At 42.7% G+C, this 19,080-nt stretch overlaps 2 protein-coding genes across 3 annotated transcripts in view; both read right to left on the minus strand.

Annotated features, from left to right (window-relative positions):
• The window catches only part of LOC108010457 (uncharacterized), a 47,507-nt gene that overhangs the window by 7,057 nt on the left and 21,370 nt on the right, over window positions 1-19,080 (minus strand). Inside the window, exons 1-3 of one of the 2 annotated variants that reach the window (XM_070997392.1) lie at window positions 18,485-18,594; window positions 17,680-18,189; window positions 12,401-12,580 (exon numbers count right to left, since the gene is read on the minus strand). In XM_070997392.1, coding sequence (XP_070853493.1) covers window positions 12,401-12,580; window positions 17,680-18,189; window positions 18,485-18,577 — 783 coding nt within the window. In that variant the 5' untranslated portion in view covers window positions 18,578-18,594. Of the gene's footprint in view, window positions 1-12,400; window positions 12,581-17,679; window positions 18,190-18,484; window positions 18,595-19,080 lie in introns of those variants that run through there. The other variant, XM_017075326.4, reaches the window with a different exon arrangement.
• Window positions 12,975-15,094, minus strand: LOC108010459 (uncharacterized). The gene is made up of 2 exons (XM_017075327.4): window positions 14,803-15,094; window positions 12,975-14,739 (listed from the first exon to the last, which is right to left on the minus strand). Exons 1-2 carry the CDS (start codon window positions 14,803-14,805, stop codon window positions 13,057-13,059), a joined length of 1,686 nt encoding a protein of 561 aa, XP_016930816.2. The 5' UTR covers window positions 14,806-15,094; the 3' UTR covers window positions 12,975-13,056.

Genomic DNA, 19,080 nt, shown 5'->3' on the forward strand with positions numbered 1-19,080 from the left:
GGCCTGCGGATTTGGCTTCATCAATCATGCGAATCATCGGTCAACTGGCCAGGTGCGACTCAAAGAGTGCGATGCAGGGATGGGACCGCATTATGTGGTGCATAATTATTCCGCCAGAAGAGCTGGCGAACAAACTCCGCAACTCTTCGCAAAGTTTCCTTATTTTCTGCCGCCTTTCCCCCCCTTTTCATGTTTATATACAAGTATATGTTCCACACATATGGAGGCAGTCGAGGAGCAGGGCACTCGTAAATGATTTTGTATGAATAACTATTAAAAAGTTTGCGATCCCCTCGGCAGCAGGCGACGCCCACCGACCACCCACAAGAACCAGCCCCCCTCCCCTCCAAGGCGGTTGAAACTTGGCCCCAACTTTTAAATCAAATCTCAAACTACAGCACAAACGAGGGGTACCGAGGGCGTGGAGTCTACGGAGTCTGCGGAGCAAAAGTTTTCCATTCGGCGAGTGCCCGAAATTGTAATGAAACCTTTTCAACCAAATCGCAACGCGCCGCGCCCGCTCCTTTTGGCCCACAGTCATTTGGGTAATGAACTGTTAGCGCTGTACAATCTGGCCAACAAATCTGTTTTGAATACTTTGCCCACTGCGCACAGTAAAATGCAAATAAACGACAACCGTCACCAAAGAGGCGGGGATTTGGGGCGAGGCGGTGGGTCCACTTGGAAAAAAGGGGGCTCTATTAGTTCTCCTACCTCAAAAAAAACGAATGTTATTCTTAACATAGGTAAGGAGCAGTGGCGGATCCAGAATTTGGTTGTGGGGGAGGATATAAATAAAATTTGTTGAGTAGAATCCAACAAATTTGGAATAAAATACATATTACATATACTTTAAGTGCCGAGTGGGGGGATCTATCCCCCCCGTGGATCCGCGTATGGTAAGGAGGCACCCTCTAAAACTCCTAAAGGAATAAAGGAATATATTTTTCGCAATCACTTTTCTAGTTCGTATGAACTTTTTGTAAAAGTTTTCCAAAAACATTCCCATGTACATTGTACATATATGTGTCGTATCGCATATATGACTGGTAGCAAATCTTTTTTCAAGATATTACAGATCGAACATATGATCATAATATAAGAAAGTATAATACAAGTTAAATAAAAGTTTTCTAATTCTAATGTACTAAAATATAACACATATTAATTTATAGTCTGAACTATTTCAACTTACAGAGACTTTGAGTTGGGGAAGTTCGAGTTATATAAGTTTGAGTTTGTAAGACCTATGCATACGAAACTCACGACTTTATTTCTAACAGGAATACCAAGATTACTGAGCTTAACACACTTTTTTTTAAACGAGTATATTATATAGTTTTTCCTTTATGGGTCTCAAAAAGTATAAAACATGATCATTTTAATTACTGAATGCAAATGGTCAAGAGGAAAAGATTTTTTGTCAATATTTTTTAGTTATGGTAATTGGAAAACTTTTTAATGAGTTCGAAGTTGGGCCGAAAGCGAACCAGTGCTGTTTTTCTTCCTGTGCACTGCTGCGGCCAACCGCTGTGCGGGGAAAAAGGAGAGTCGGCGGATGCTGCACGCAATTTAACGAGTCCTGGGGGCGTCTTGCGAAGGATTCCCGGTACGGGAAAATGGGTATATGGGTAAATGGGTATATGGCCTTGGCGGTTCCTGCTGGATATGAAGTCGCAGCCGAAGTCCTCCTGCCAACGGGCGGTGCCTGGTGGTGGGGGGTTGTGTCCTTGCCTGCCGCTTTTTATGGACATCCTTCGCCAGCGCTCATCATCTCCTGCCTGGCTGGCTGTAACGGTTTCCGCTTTATGGTCGGCAAAGGAAGCCAAAGGATCCCGCCTCCAGCCCCAGTTATGATTACCTCGGAGTCGCCTAATGCAATTGGTTTGATTCGTGCTGGGCACAAATCAATTTGAGCGCTGGCCGTAAACACTTTATGGCTGGAAGATGCCGATGATGGAGTCCCTCGAACATCCAACATCCAACAAGTGGCCAGCCCATTAAATTGGCTGGCATTATTGGGGCTTTCGCCCCCGCATAAAGATATTTACAATTTGGCGCGCGTTGCCAAATAATTTATCGACTGTAGACAAGTCGCAGATGGGAATGGGGGCATGGGGGCATGGGTACTTGGACTCGGATTCGACTTCGGATTCGGATTCGTATACCCGGTAACCAGCAGCAGAGCCGCAGGCAAGCACATTAATAACAATTTATTTCCGTCCTGCCAGCAGGCAAGCCACATTCCGCAGACTCCTGGCCCAAACAAATTGCAGCCGACGATGGCTGCACAAGTATTATCATTTCCACTGTCGCAATTTTGACTTTGACGGATTGCCCCTCAAGTCTACACAAACACAGGGTTTTGAAATAGGTTTTGGTCCTGGTTCTGGTTCTGCTTCTGGTTATTGGATGATGGCGAGCTGGAAATGAAAAGCACTTAATAATAATTTACAAGCGGGAAAAGACGAGGGAGGAAAAATATTGGCCCAAATGGAGATGGATATTGATCTGGTTATATCAGCAGGTTCCATCTGGAACTATTCGCCACCAGTCCAACGAATCGGTAGCCTTGGAGCCTGGCTTTTCCCCTCTATTCCACCTGTTGTGCAAGTTTGTTTTTGCTCGTGTGATTGGAACATTTTCTTTGAAATTCGATGTCCTTGGCTTTCAGTTACCCACGCAGAACAAAGTGGATGGAGACTGAAACAACGCATGGAGCAATGGAGCGCAGAGCCAAGGAAAAATCGAGGAAACTCTCGATTTGTCAGCCTCAGATGTTGGCAATATTTAAATATGTTTTTCAAAGCGATAATTGAATCGAAACGTTTCCCCACACACACACGCACGCGTCTTAATTAAAAGAAAATAATTGGGGAGAAAGGCGGGAGGAAATTGAGTTTAAAGCGGCGCCAGGCGAAGGTCACCAATAATCGGAGTTTCAAATTTTCGGAAAATTGCTCCTAATGGACGGCGGAAGGCCGAAGCAGAATGAGCGGAAGAAACAATGCATAATTAAAAGCAGAATTTCGTAATTTAAATAATAAGAAAACAATGAACAGACAAAATGGTATCGGGGGTGGGCCAGGAAGATTATAATGTAAACAGTGGGGCGCCGGGCCCAAAGGTTAGGGGGCCTTTCGAGGAGGGGTAAGATGGGTAAGATGGGTAAGATGGGTAAGCTGGGTAAGCCTGGTAAGTTGGGTAAGCAGGGTACAGAAAGATAAAGGGGCCGTGGGGCCCCGAAAAGACACTGCCGGACTTAATGGCCGTAAAATGCTGGCCAAGCGGTCAGACGAGGTCACAGCAAAAACACACATTGAGTGGGCCACGCAGGCCACGAAGCCCGGACCGGGATCACGACCCGGAGATGGAGGACATGGACCCGGGCCCAGACCCAGACCCAAACCGAGACCCAGTCCCAGACCGAGACCCGGTCCCGGCATGTGTTGCGCTCTGCGAGCTTACGATAATAACACAATTATGTACTTACATAATTAAAGTCGTAAAGTGCACAAAAACACACAGAAACAGGAGCTTACGCACACAACATACAAGACGGCGCCATAAGAACACTGGAATAAGAAAATCCCAGCCAAATCCATGCAAATATATTCTATGATTTTATCTCAAGCCTATGTTATTACAGAGGGGCTATACCTTACCAAACTGTTTAAAAATTAAAATGTAAAAGTGAAAAATAAAACTGCAAATACATTCTTAGCATGGGCGTATTCACAGGGGAATATGGGGGATAGATACCCCCTCCATCGGATTAAAAAGTAAAAGTAATATATATTTTATTGGTTTGGTTTTTTCTCAACAAATTTTTTTATATCCTCCCAAAACCAAATTCTGGATCCGCCACTGATTCTTTGATTCTATCCTATGCCCATATTATTACAGAGAGGCTATACCCTATCATACTGTTTAAAAATTAAAATGTTAAAGTGAAAAATATGGCGTTATGGGGGATAGATCCCTCTCCCTCGGGCTAAAAAGTATATGTAAAATGTATTTTAATCCAACATTTTGATTTCAACTCAAGAAATTTTTGTATATCCCCCCGCAACCAAATTCTGTATACGCCACTGATTCTTTGATTCTATCCTTAACCTATATTACAGCAGAGAGACTATAACATACTATACTGTTTAAAAATTAAGGCGTTAAAGTGATAAATAAAATTTTAACACAAGCTCTCACTAATGCTGGGAAAAATCTCATTCAAAATTGTTAAAAAATGATAGTCATCCCCGTTTTCCCCCAGTGCACAACCACAAGGCTGTAGGCAGAGGTCCAGACTTTGGTTTGATTCCGTCCCACCACCACAGGTCCCTCGTTTTTATTTTTTCGTTGGTTTTAAGTGACAGAGGAAAATGCAAACGAAGTGGAAAGCGTGAAAATGGAAATGGTGGTGGTGGTGGTGGGGGTAAAAACCGCTGTCCGATCGGAGGAATCCACTCGGATTGGCCAAAGATGGCTCTGGGTGGCGTTCATCCGCTGGGAAAAATCAGGAAATCAGTTGGAAGTGTAGGCAAGACTGGATCGCATGCTTGAGAGCTCATTCCACTTCATTTTTATGCGTGTTTATTCGCATTTGCCTCAACATTTTCAAAGTATTCCCCCGGTTTTCCCCCACAGCTTGCACTGGCTGTTATTAATATTTTATGCTTATGCGCATAACAACAATGGAAGGCCGACGACTGGCAAACAGAAAGTATCCACTTTGTGTAAATATATATACACATGCATATATGTACCTTGGATAAGAATACAATTGCCAAAAACACATACTCTTAACCTTGTTACGAGTGCTTGGCACTTGAAACTTTTGTTGCCATTGTTGAAGTCTAATTTCGATCCGGCGGAACCGTGGGTGTCGTCCAATAACCCCCATCCTTGGCCAGTCCTTAGACCATTGGACCGTCGGACCGTCGCATGGGGCAAGTGATTTAGGGCCGTAAGCTGCTTACCGCACAATAACAGTGGCATCATCAACAGGGGAGCCCGGTCCATTGAGAGCGGTACGAAAAGCCTTTGGCAGGAGCGCGACTCTTGGAAAACACAACCCGCACCCGATGGATGCGACCACACAACAATTTGGAGTTCCAGAGGGGGCTCTAAAGTGCGCACTTGGCAACCAGGCAGGGGGAGCACCACCCCATCACCACCCCCACCCCTGCACCACCCAGGCACTCAATCGCCCACCCACCCACACACATGCACACTCGGGCGGGGAGCGCATAAATATTATAACGAAATTTGAGCTGCCATTTCACGGCCTCAGGCAGAAATTTGACATCCCTGGTGGCTGGGGTATTTGGATGGCCCAGTGGTGCTAGGGTGGCTCAAGGAGTTTTTAATTCCCTGAATAAAATGTACATATTCTGTAGGAAAAAAACACATCAGGATCAGTTTAATATTCACTTGGTGAATGTAATAAATATAATTATTTCTTATTGCATATTCTGTCAAATCAATAAAGATAAACTTCTCTGAGTAAGAGCAAAACAGCAATATGTGAAACTCTGCGAAATAGAAAAGGATGGCGAACATATCAAAGTGATATATGTATGGAATTGATACAGAATTTCATCAAAATGAACATTATATCAGGTACATTTGTGGTCTCTTTTTAACCTATTTTCAGTATTTATTAGTTGAATGTTATTAAAGCGGACTTAAGCAATTTTTTTTTGACCAATAAGTATTTTTATAATACTATTTTTTATAGATCTATTATTTTAACAAATTAAAAAAAAGTAAGTTAGCCACCCTCGCTTGACTCCATATCGATGTCTGCTGTCTGCCCTTTGCCGCTGTCTGCTCGCTGAATTTGTTGATATTGTTATTTTACAATATGTAAAACGTTTACCAGGAATCCGCTGGAGCATCGACCAGGCCCACTCCCGACCCACCTGAACTCTGGAGGGGAAGCCAAGGAAGGCAAGGGTAAGGCTGCTTTCACCACCTTTCTGCATTGGGAATTTGTCAAAGTCGTTTGCCATTTGTTAACCCCTGACACCACATTGCCGAAACCCCGGATCCCAGATCCCAGACCCCAATCCCCCGCCTCCATTATCAATGTCATTAGTTGCCACGCCAGCTGTTGCTCCTTGGCGGAAGCCTGGGGGGGGGGGGGGGGGTGATAAAAATTGATTGCCTTACGGGCGATTGCAACACGCATAAAAGAGTCCTGTTCCGGCTCCTTCTCCACTGATCCCGCCTGGCCATTGCCACGCAATTTGCAATAGCAACAGCTAAAGCGACAGGAGGAGGACCAAGATCCGGAGCAGGAGGACCATGACCAGGAGCAGGAGTCGTCGGTGGGCAACATCATCGCTGGCCATTAAAATTCCGTTAAGCGAAACGAAACTGAAAATGTGATTCAACATGGACTGGGCCACTTGCAGTGCGAATCTCACGATTCACCAATAAGAATTTTATGCCCCAACATGTGAGGGGCTGGTGGATGGTGGGTGGTGGGCTGTCCAAGGGGTGGTGGTGCACCACTGCCCCTGCTGTGCTTACTGTGTTTGGCTTCGCTTTCAGTGTGAATTGCTGTGGAAATGAATTTACGTCTGCCTGCTTAATAATTGAAAATGCCAATCAACAGAGCAGAAGGGGGAGGTTGGCGGTCCTGAAGGTTCCTCGGGAACTCTTAGCCCAAGCAGACCCTGCTCAAAGTAAAGTAATGCAACACTGAATATACAAATGTTGTTACATTTGTTAATTTCTAACTAAAAACCAGCCGAAACTTCAAATACCTCTTACTAATATTTCGCGTTAAATTTTCAAACTTATACTGAAAAACCAGATTTTCAGATTAAGAAATCTTTACTAAGAACTCCTTGCCTAGCAGAATTTCTTTCAACCAAAATCCAAGAGTTTGCCAAGAACTTAAGCATTTTGTTTCAGAAGCCAATCCTGGATATCAACGGCAGTGAAAGTTCTCGGAACACTTTACTTTCTCCGCTTTGCGGTCAGTGTTGAGTCCTTGATAAGCGCCACAACATGTGTAAAATGATGGATTGATGGCTGTTGGATGTGTCAAAGTCTTGTAGCTTCCATTTGCTGATAAACTTTGAAATTACCCAATGGCAGATGCAGCACGAGATGAAGTTGCCCCCGGGGAAGCGTGTCCCGCGATGTCGGTCATCCTTGTCCCCATTCGACCCCTGGACACATCAACTAATTTGCACTGACAATGGAGCAATTTGCATTGCTCGTTGTGACCTGGCGAATGGCAATTTAATAAGCCCCACACACGCATATAGCCCGGATACCGGATTCCTGGAAAGGGATAATATGGGGGCGAGGTGCAGATCCTGCCTGCTAACAAAGTTACGCTAATAATGTGCAATAATGCAGAAGATGAGAACGAAATGGGGCTTAGGAGGAGGTTCGGACCAAGAGCCATGGTGGACCAGGCCAGGCCAAAGAAACATTTGATTTCCGCTTCAGGCGGAAGTCTCATTTGAGCCCCTGCCCCTCCCCTTTCTTTTCTCTCAGTGTGAGCGAGTGTGCATGTGTAATTTTTACAAATTGTTACAACGAGCCCCAAGCCAAGGCAAATGGGGCCAGTTGATTGTATTTAAAGTTTCTTTTCTTTTTGCGCCAGATAAAATGGCGAATGAGAAAGCGGAGAGCCATGTTACCAACTCGTAAATGCCCTTGCATCCCAGGACGAATACTTTCAATGCGACATATATCCAGATTTTTCTATTCGTGATTTAACGTTAATTTGTTATTAAAACATACCTACATTTTCGTATAGTATTCACAAATAGTTTTCGAGAACTGAGAGATGCGAAACCCATCTTCTTTGATCTCAACTATGCCATAATCGTTTCTTTTGGTTGAGGGACCCTACTGAGAGTGTCATCCCCATCGCTCCTGGCTGGTCCTAGCCCAATTCCGCCCAAATCCCGCCCGCTCGTCAGCCTTTGTAGACTTGATAATGTTTACTTTAGCCGTTTCTTTTGCGCAGTGACTTGAATTTTCTGCCCCTTAGCCCCTCGGCGTAATTTCGTTTTCGTTTTGCAGGCGCATATCCGGCCAAGTTCTGTTGGTAATACCAAAGGGGCGGTGGCGCTGGAGCGGGAACTGGAGCTGGAGGGGATTAGAAGACGCCGCGTGCCAAAGTCAACGCCGGCAACCGGATATCCGGCGGGATGGGGAGCAACAACTGAACAGCAAACATAAATAAACTGTAGCCGCAGAGCGGGACGAATTGAGGGGGGCGGTACGAAACAAAGGCGTGTTCTTTGCATACACAACGATTTAAGCTAGTTCAAGGGGAACTTCGGGCACTCAACCTTCTCCCACGCCAGTCACACTCCCTCGGTCTTTCGGTCTTTCGGTCTCTCAAGGGACTCGCAAAGCTGTTCGAAAATATAACGAACGCTGGCAAAACAAACTTAATATGTACCAACTCTAAACTGCAGCAAAACCATGTCATTTATGTCCCCAGAGATTCCCAACTTGTAATCCAAGTGGCCACTTTAACTTTCCATAACATATATAAACTGAAGACTGTTTACAATATTTTAAGCTCTGTCATGTACTTTTACAAGGTACAGAAAACAAAAAAGGGTCATTTTTATTACTGATTTTTGTTGTAAACAAGGTTTATCTTTAAAACTCATTCACTGATTAAACTGAACTTAAATTATCAAGCTAAAATAAAACAGCTTTCAACAAAGATTAAACGTTATCCTCTTGGTGTTGCCAAAGTCATCTCGTCGACATTTTTTAATTTATTGAAAGAAAAAATCGATGATGAAAATGTAAACACATTCAAGAAAACTAAATTAAAATTTTAAAAAAATATTTCGGTATTGGGAAGAATAGCTTTGTTATAGAATATTATAGATATAGATAGGGGAAATGTAACAGCAGTTTGGATTTCAAAACCTGAAAGCATTCATGGAAACTAGTCAAACCCAATTTATTGTTCGTCAGGCTTAACTCGCGTTTGGATATTACAGCAACTTAATGATTGGTGTAGAACTTTATTTATTAAGACCAATTAAATTTCAGATACAAGTCCTCAATTATATTTTACCAAAAAATATAGAGAAGCGAAATATAAATAACTTATTTAAAGTTCAAAGTGCAGACTCAATAACGATGTTTTCAATATATGATTTGTTTAACCATACCTAAAATACCTCAAATTTTAATCGACCTTAAAGATATAGCCAATTTTTCCTTGAAATCTTTATAGCTGTGTAATATCCATAAGCAAGCTAAGCTAGAGGAATTCCAAATCGGTTCTGATTCGTTTCTATCAGCCCTTTTAGAATTTATCAGTCAAAGAACGGTTACATTTCTACACCCATTTCTACGCCCATATTACACAGGGTTATTATATTAGTTCAACCGAAATAAAAAGAGCTGCATATATCTATTTGTATCTATTTATTAAGTCCTAGTTCAGGTTTGGGGATGCATCCCTAAGTGTGAACAATTTCACACAGAATTCGACATAGAACGGCTCAGCCCGAAGCACCACTTAATAATTTTTTATTTTAAAGAAAGAATCGGATTAAAATGGTCATCCAATCGGCACAAAATAAAAATTTGAATAAAACCTATAATAATAGATCAAGTTTTCTCAGTTCATTGGGTTCGAAAATTTCACGTCATGAGGCATAAATCAACTAATAGTAAAACGACAGGGATTATCTGAATATGGGAGCGGAAAGGGTGGAGATGGGAAAGGATCCACCCCATGCCTTATCATGTGGAGCGCGGTGGGCAGCGGGAGCAGGCGACAGGACCTCCAACTTGATGGAGGCCAAGGGATTTCCGAATTTCTGTATTTTTCCATACCTATTTGTTTGGGGACAACTTAAAAAATCAATTTGCCGCCCCACAAAGGGAAGCCGCTGCCAGGTAGCCGCAGACACGAGGGGCATGCGTAGGAATATGGAAAATTTCAATTTGTTTTGTGTGGAAAAAGTTTCTGACACTTTTCCAGGCCAAACACAAAAACAAACGGAAAACTTTTCGCTGGCCAGTTATGAAATCGCTTATTACCCGCACCTGAAAATCTGGAAATCGGAGGCGACCCATCGGAAAGTAGGGACCAGGAGAGCCGGGACCCACTGAGAAAACTGGGTCCGAACCGAGCTGAACTCATCTGAACCTGGTCGGCGGAGCAATTCATTTTAGTGTTTGACTTTTGGCTGCTGCGTGAGGATGGGTTCCGCTTTTTTTTTTGGGCTGCAAACTATGGGAAACTTTTGCTTATTAAACGAAGGAACGATTTCCGAGGTGGAGGATTTGCGGAGCAGTTTGCCAAATTGTGAATTGGCAATCAGAGTCCACATGGAATTGTTTATACACCCGTATTCGGGCCAGACGAGGACCCACTCCACTCGTGTATGTGTGTCGCCGTAATAGAATGCTAAAATATTCATAAATTGCCGCAAACAGAGGCGGGAACGAAGGGGCGTGTCATCGGAGGCAGACAAACAGGCGACCGACCCCCTTTGATATAATAAGCCCCGCTTCAACGGGGAGTTTCCAGGGGGTCAGCGGGAGGGAGTTGCCTTGGAGAGGAGCCATCAAATTATACGCAAATATTGAATTAATGAAATTATTGACAGGCGACCGGGCCCCTAGGAGTCCCAACGTATGTATGTGGGTGGGTTTGGGAGTGGGCTAGCGAAACCAGGTCCTCTGGAGGATAGCCCCATACAGTGCTCCACTTGTTGCCCCACTCGCAGTGACAGGTTCTGTGGTCAGTGAATTGCCAAATAAATTACAGAAAATTGCCGACAAAGGTTCAATCAACTCGGCAATGTGTGCCAGTTTCTGGGGGTTAAAGGTACGGATAACCATTTGCAGAAACGATCGGCTTAATGGAACGAATTCACACCCATAAATAAGCACAATAATACTTAATAATTCATGGCATAAGAGAACTTAGTGTCGAGAGGAACTTTGCAAATTTATGAACGTTAAGAACTACTTTTAAATTTTATAATGAAGGTATTGTGTGTTTTATTTCTAAGTAAATAAATAAACTACTGAACTTATAAAACCTTGTTTGTTCTTGGTTCATGGTGTAAAAATAAACTAGATTCAATAATATTTAATTATTTATTCGTTATTTAACAAATAAACTACTGCATTTTTTATATGTCCTTTATTTATGCATACAGTTCGTAGCTAAATATTTACAAAGTGTATGAAACTATCTGAAAACAATAATTTTTTGCATGATTTAAGATGGGGATTGGATAATTTATATTATAAAAATAAATTAGTGTCGAGAGGAACCTTGCAATTTTATGAACGTTAAGAACATAACTTCTAAATTTTGTAATGAAGGAGTCGGTATTTGCACAGATGCTTATGTTTGGTACCATAATAATAACAAACTTTAAGACTAAACGGAAAGAAGAGATCATAAATCTGATATTCTCTGAAGAAAGTTTAAAAATCCTAAAAAAATATACACACGTGCTTGGTTTAAAAATATATTAGGTCTAAAATAAAATTTAAGTATTTATTTCATATACAAAAAAATAGCTACTGAATCTATAAAATCTAATTAATTCTTGGGTCATGGTGTAAATATAAACTAGGTTCGATAATATGTGATTATTTATTCATATATACATATACACTACTGAATTTATAATACCTCATTAATTTATGCATACAATTCGTGCCCAAAACATTTACAAAGTGAATGCAGCTATCTAAAAACAAGAATTTTTTGCATGATATTAGATGGTGGCTTTTCTGGCATGCCCTCGCCCACTTTTGGAATATCCTGCTCACAAAATATGCAGCCCGGGGGATGGGGAATGCCATACATATATGCAAGTGATGATTTGACACAATGCCAGCCCAGAGGGGCCGAGGGACCCATAACCATAGCCATGGACCACACCCACGGCGAGGTGAGGGAGTGTATCAGAAAGTTGCAACACTTTATGGCCCATAAATATTTATGTCTCTTGTTGCTGTTGTGGTCGAACTTGAGGGGGGGCAGGAGCGGGGAGGGAAGTCAAGTCGATGTGGGCAAATATTTTGGCAACAAAATGCAGGCGGAGAGCCCGTTGACAGGCGATGTTAACGGACTTGGGTATGTATAACAGGGGCCCACTTTTCGACCGGTCGAGACCAGGTTATGGCTGTCAGCAGGATTCCCCGATTTCAGATACAGCCAGCCAGCCAGCCAGGTGAGTGGTTTCAGGCCTCGATTCCCAGGAATCTGTCACCCAATGCTTACTGAGCGTCTCATGTGTACGGAATGGCATATGGAAGATTCCGCGCCGCTTTTCCGGTCTAGTGCGCTTCGCTTTGATCAGCCGTGGCAACCAGGTTGTGCGCGCTGATTTTTAATAAAGTAACAAGTGCTCCTGTGAGTACTCACCCCCAGCTCCACGTAGATGGTATAGATGGGGTACGGCAGGGCAATCACCATTCCGGTCAGCCAGGTGGCGCAGCAGCAGACGAATCCCGGCAGGCGGCCCTTCAGCGGATCGTTCAGCCACCGCATCCGGTCCCAGGCGATAAGGATGTGCGAGATCATGGCCACGTGCAGCGGTATGTCCTGGGAAAATGCAAAAGTACATGTCAATATGGGGGTATCGGTAGGTAACTGCCTCCTTCTTTTCTGCCCTAATATATTCAGCTTAGAATTCTAAAATTCTAACGTTTAGAGAAAAAAAACTCGGTACTATTTACTTTTTAAAAACTTAAAAACCTCCAACATCCATAGTTTTGTAGAGCTAGAAGGAACTCCTTTCCAAATGTTACCAAATTATCAAATGTTTTTATATGTTATTCATTGTGATAGTCTGTTTTATAGCAAAATACCTTTTTTCTTATTTAATTAATTTGGTTTTCTAATCAGTCCCTCACTTATTTAAGCAATCAATTTCTTTCTAATGGTTCATTGTAAAAACTCCCTCATTTATGCCAAATTGTTATTATCCAAATGTAAGTTTCTGAAGGCTCAAAATTCAAATTTTATTAAGTTATTTCAGGAGCAACTAAAGTCAAAATATACAGAAACATCGTCGGTTATTATTCGGTGTCCGACTCTTCCTCGTTTCCCATTGTCCAATCAGAATCATCGAAGGAGTCCTCTTCCTCTTCCTCATCGGTATTCTCTTTTTCAGCCAAGCTCTCCTGTTCAGAGGGCTCCGTGTCCACGTGTTCCACATCAATGTACTTCTCCTCTTCTCCTTGGGACACCACCACCACAGCATGAGAATTCTTCTCCGCTGGCTGTTTCGTCTCGTCTTCGGAATCGGTCGAATCGGTCCAATCGGTCATGGAATCCTCCTTTCCAGTAAGGACTACTGGAGGTGGGACCACTGGATATAGGATCCCTGGAAATGAGACCACTGCAAATGGGTCCACTGGAGATGGGACCACTGGAGAAGGGACCACTGGAAGTGGGTCCACTGGAGATGAAAATAATGGAAGTGAGACCACTGGAAGTGGGACTACTGGAGATGGGACAACTGGAGATGGGAACACTGGAAGTGGAACCATTGAAAATGGGTCCAATGAAGATAGGTCCACAGGAAGTGGGTCCAATGGAGAAGGCTTATCTAGTCCTAGATACTCGAAGAGACTGTCAAAATCATCGGGTCCAATATCCTCATCTAGGGTCATGTTATTATCAAATGCGCCGGCTAGCGGATCCTCTTTCTCTGGAATGAGCTCAGCAGGAGGATGAGCAACTTGCAGCTGCGGTTCCTGCGGCTCCTCCTTAATGCCCAGCACGTCAAAAACATCCTCAAAGGTGACAGGCCCCTTTACAATGCCCACATTGTCCGGCACTTCGATGTCCCTCAAGCGCATGCAAATGTTCTCAATTTCGCCCCAACGCTTCATTTCCTCTTTCATTTCCTTTACGCTCCGAAACTTTTTTGGATTCTTTACTTGGGTCAAAGAGTGATCGCACAGATTGTTCTTATGCCAAGTGGTTTTCCCAAGGGCTCCCTTCGGATTTTTCACCTTGACATATTGATGATCCAAGCTAACTAAGCGGCTAGCATCAGATTGCCGCACTGGTTTCCCATTCGGTTTATTCTTACTTGAGAGGTAAACTTCAAGCGAAGCAGCCTGACTCTTTTCGGGTTCCGAGTTTGGGAAATCGAAGTTAACCATTGGATCTGCCTGATGGAACCCATTCTTATTGGAGAGGTCAATTGGAGAGTCTTCGTTCTGAACTAAGGTATCATTACTTGACGGTGGTTGATACTTTGAAGAAATAGGCTCCAGCTTGGGCATCTGGTGGAATGCATGGGTTGGCAGGAGCGCTTCAACATGTTCCTGCAGAACAAAATTGTTTGCTTCCTTCAAGGTGCGATTCCATTTCGAACGCCATTGGTCCAGAAAAGCGATATGTTCCTGCACGAAAGACGGCTGTTGGGTAGTGGTAACATTTTGTTGAACGTTCTCCTTGAATTCTTCAAGGTTACCATGCGGATTGCCCTTTGAGACATTTTTTATCTGGTGCTGAGGGCTTTGTTGAGGAAAAATAGTCTTGAAAGACAAATCCACGAAGCCCTTTTCGAATCTGGCCAGTTTGGCTATGGGTACTAGCTTAGGCATTTCTGGCAATGGGGGATTGGATGCACCCATTTTGACGCCCATCTGGATAGGACTTTCTACAACCTCATTTCGGGGAGCATGTTTCCCGCCGCGCTGGCCATACTCTTTCTTCGAATGATTCTTAAATTCGTTATGCTTTGGCTGTAAAATATTTAGAAGAAATCAGCAATCACAATTGTATCAGCTTTTTTCGCCGCTGCTCACCATTTTGTGGCTGCCCTTTTACTTAACGAGAAAATTCTTGGAAAAACTGTCAGCGAACTCTGCGCATGCGCGCACGTTGACGTCCACAAGGTCACGATTTGCTTTGCAGAAGAAGCCAAATTTTCTAGGCTCCAAAAGACTCTAACACAACATAATTTATTCTAGTATTAGCACAAATACTCTCAACTTGGTTTTCAGACGAATTATTAAGCAATTTTCACTTGTAATAATTTAAACTTTCGCAGATGAACTACCAGCGTGTGTGAAAACGTGCAAAAAGGGGCTGAGTTGCCAGATCGATGCACTATTTAGCCATTCCGATTCGAAGTTCGCGTTTTGGCCTGCCAACTCGTTGCACAAATATTATAGGTAAATGTTGTAAAATGTGAGCTTCGGTTACAAACTAGAAAGCGTTTATAAGATTTTACCTTTACTGTGGAATAGGAGCTTTCTGTTTTATGTACATATATTAAAAGCTGCATAGATTTTGTAGAAATGTGGTCACACCTCAGTCTGGCAACGCTGGCCAAACTTCCATTTATATACTCTTGCAAAGGGTATTGTAATTATGGTTAGAGCGCTTACTGTTTCAAAAGCGTTTTCGAATTAGCTTAAGATTTATTAAGATACACCTTTATAATTCATGTATACCCTGATCTTGTTGATCGTTGGCCTAAGTCATTTTCTATTTTCCGCTGCTAAAATGTAAAATGTTTTTTATATTTTATTGAATAATAAATAAATAAATTCGCTATAAAATATATATGCATATAATAAATTTATGTCATTTCTTTAACCGCCCCCTGGAGCAAGCAGGGACTATATGTTTGAGGTCTTTAAGCAGCTGATTTAACGCTACTTGTCAGATTTGTCCTCTTCCGCAGCCCAGCGCCTGCCACTCCTCATTCAAAGCCGCCCATCAATCACTCCATTAGCCGGGGATGGGGTTTGGTACAGGATCAGGAACGGGAACGGGAACGGAACCGGGGAAAGGAACAGGAAGAGGAGTTCACCCACATGAGCACACGTGACTATGCAGTGATAAATGTGTGTTTGTGTGCGCCAGCTATTTGTCGCCCTTTGTGATAGCAATCAAATCGAATCATATCCCGTTCCTACTACCCACTCCCGTTTCCTCACCCATTCCCATACCGTTTTGCTCCGTAATAGAATCGCCTGCTGCTCCAAGGTTGTAAATGTAATCATTTGTCTGCTCTACGGACGTCGGGCCTAATCGAATTGCCAGGCGGTTTGTCCTCGCCCTCGCCCCTATCCACCAAAGCCACATCCCCATCCTTATCCTCATCCTCATCCTTGGCTTCGACCAGGACGCGGGTCCTTTTCTTCAGGTCGCATTTGTTTTCGCCACACAAAAGCGGCACAAAGTGACAGACGGAGGCGAATCAAATTGAATGAAAGTATACGATTCTATTTGCTTGTGATTTCTGACTCCTAAGCCCCATGCCAATCCACCAGAGTATGTGTCAATCGCACGGTGGCTTCCATAATGAGGTGGGGCACCCAGCACGCGGGACAGGAGACCAGCAGGCGTTGCTCAATCGAGCGGCACCGGATGCCATCTTCTCAGCACACTGCCAAATGGGATAAATATAGCTCAGAGCTGTAGTTAACAGTGATTGCTATGGAATACCGTCTGGCAGGGTGGAATTCAATGGCTAAGTTGGGTCTGCCAAAAAACAAACAAGAAAGTCTCTTATTTATGTATACCTTAAGATCGAACTGTTTGGCAAGGCTATAAGTTCTCTATGAAAATAACACCATTTATCAAATAGCAATACATTTTAACCTACTGAGTGCATTTAATTTAGCAGGGAACAAAACCAGAACCGGAACTGGAACCGGAACCGGAATCGTTAACCGAAATCCACTGATTCAATAGCGGGAGCCGGAACCGGTACCAGAACCGAAAAAAACATTGGTTATCGTCCCTAATACCGATTCGTTTGTACCGGTGCGGTTTTGGTACCAATTTTCGGTAATGGACCAATGGATAATTACAAATTTTGAAAGGAAATTACACTTAACCAAGACAAAATAAAATTTATCTGTACTTGTTTTTGGTTCTCTTGAAGAGGGTATTGTAATGTTGGTCTAAAGTTTGTAACGCACTGATAGAGACGTTTCCGAACCAAAAGCCTACTAATTATTCTTAATTGGAATCTTTATAAGTGTCGAAATACCATAATTTATTTCGTACACTGAAAAAACTATGGAAAAATCAAAGTAAATATGTGGATATTGAGTTTAAAGTTTCGTATTACATATTTGAACTAAATACAAAAATTTGAAAATATTAAAAACAAGTCAGAAAATATTGATATGATATTATTCATGTTTACTTTAAATATTTTCTGCCTTAGATCAATGTTTACAACGTTTGAATTAACTATGATTGTTTAATTTAATATTTTCATATTTAAAGTTAGCAAAAACCCCAATGGATAAAAAACAAAGCGAAGGATATTTAAACTTAATATTTTTCGCTCTGTTTTTCATACATTTCGGAACTTTAAATGAACTTTAAATATGGAAATATTAAATTTAATAATCATAGTTAATTTAATTATTTAAAACATTGATTAGTTCACAGAAAATGTGACAAACATCATATAACATTTTTTCGGAGTTGATTTAAATATTTTCAACTTAAATTAGGTAGTTTAATATGATTTGAAATAAGAGGTTCGTTTTTGCATTTAATTTAAATATGTAATTCGAAATTGTATTCAATATGCAGATATTTATTTTCATTTTTCCATCGTTTTTTAGTGTACGCAGTCGACTCGATGCAAAGCCGGTACCGAAACCAGTATGAAACCCTTGAATTTAGCCTTTTAAAATTCATATTCCACTCACCTGCAGCATGGGCAGAAAGAAGCACAGAAACTGGCCAAAGATCCAGTTCTGGATGAGCATGACCATCAGGGAGACGGGCAGGACGAGGGCGCACTGGACGAAGTGGCACAGCGCCAGATTGATGATGAACGCGTGGGTCACGTCCTTGTAAAGCCGGTGGTACATAATGTACACCACGATGATCACGTTCAGGATCACGCCCAGCAGGGCGAGGGCTGCGTACTGGATGAGGAACAGCCAGTAGACCGATTTGATGCTGGACTTCAGGATCGGACCACTCAGCCGCTCCATGTCCACCGTCTCGTTGGAATGAAAGTCCAGGAAGTGGGACAATGCCATGGCATACTTGTCGTGCACGTCGCTCAGCTTCCCGTCACCACCGCCCGCACCATCGCCGCCGGATCCACCGCCTCTGGAGGATCCTCCTCCGCCTCCAGTGCTCGCCGCCAACTGGTAGGCATCCGATCCTCCGACCAAGCGAAGCTGCTCAGCAGGCGACATCCTCACCACCTGCAAATGAACAAGGAAGTTGTTATATAAAACATTTTTAAAGAAGAATTTATTTTGGCCACAGAACGTATGAAATGCTTTTACAGTATTTAAAATTTCTTTAATGAGTTCCAAAATACATTAAATAGTTATAAAATCAATATTTAAATACAAGTGAAATGTTCACTATCAAATCTTGCAGTCAAGGATTAGTACGATTTTTCCTTATAGGATTTCAACAAGTGGAATCGGTTATTTTAGTAAGTCGTTGGTGCATCTTTAAGTGTGCACACTTTAAATTGGTATGGGCGCTCACTTCATCCACCATCATGGGCTCAAAGGTCCTTTTATCGACGAATATCTCCTGATCTTCGCCAACGTCCACTGGAACAAACACTCTGGATGGCATGGGCTTGACTGGTTGAGCGTTTGAGCTCGACTTTCTGCGTTTTCAATCATCGGCGGATTTTTTCTTCATATTTTGACTGCTACCCTCTGTTGGTTGCTACCCGCGGGCTATGGTTCAGCCTTGATCTTATCAATCCCCAGTTCTTGCAATAAGCTCTGTCTCGAAGGGTCGCAGTAATCTAGTCGTATGTTAACACATTCATACTTATTGTTATTCTTCCTCAAAAATCCAATACCAACGGCATCTACCAGAATCGGATCGATCTCGGCCTTTTTAAAGCGCATGCCCAGCGACATATCCATGATGCGGATTATCTGCGTGGCGGTGACTGGCACATGGAGCACGCGGATGACCTGCAACACCAGGTTTGCCAAACGACAGTTATCTTCCATTATGTCACGTTGTATTTTACCATAAATTTGCACTCTAAAAATTATATTACACTTAATCTTTTCGAAGGAGTTGTGATGCCTGTGAAAGCCGAAATCGTTTTGAACTACTGG

Source organism: Drosophila suzukii, chromosome X, assembly GCF_043229965.1.
Source record: "Drosophila suzukii chromosome X, CBGP_Dsuzu_IsoJpt1.0, whole genome shotgun sequence".
NCBI classification, from domain to species: Eukaryota; Metazoa; Arthropoda; class Insecta; order Diptera; family Drosophilidae; genus Drosophila; species Drosophila suzukii.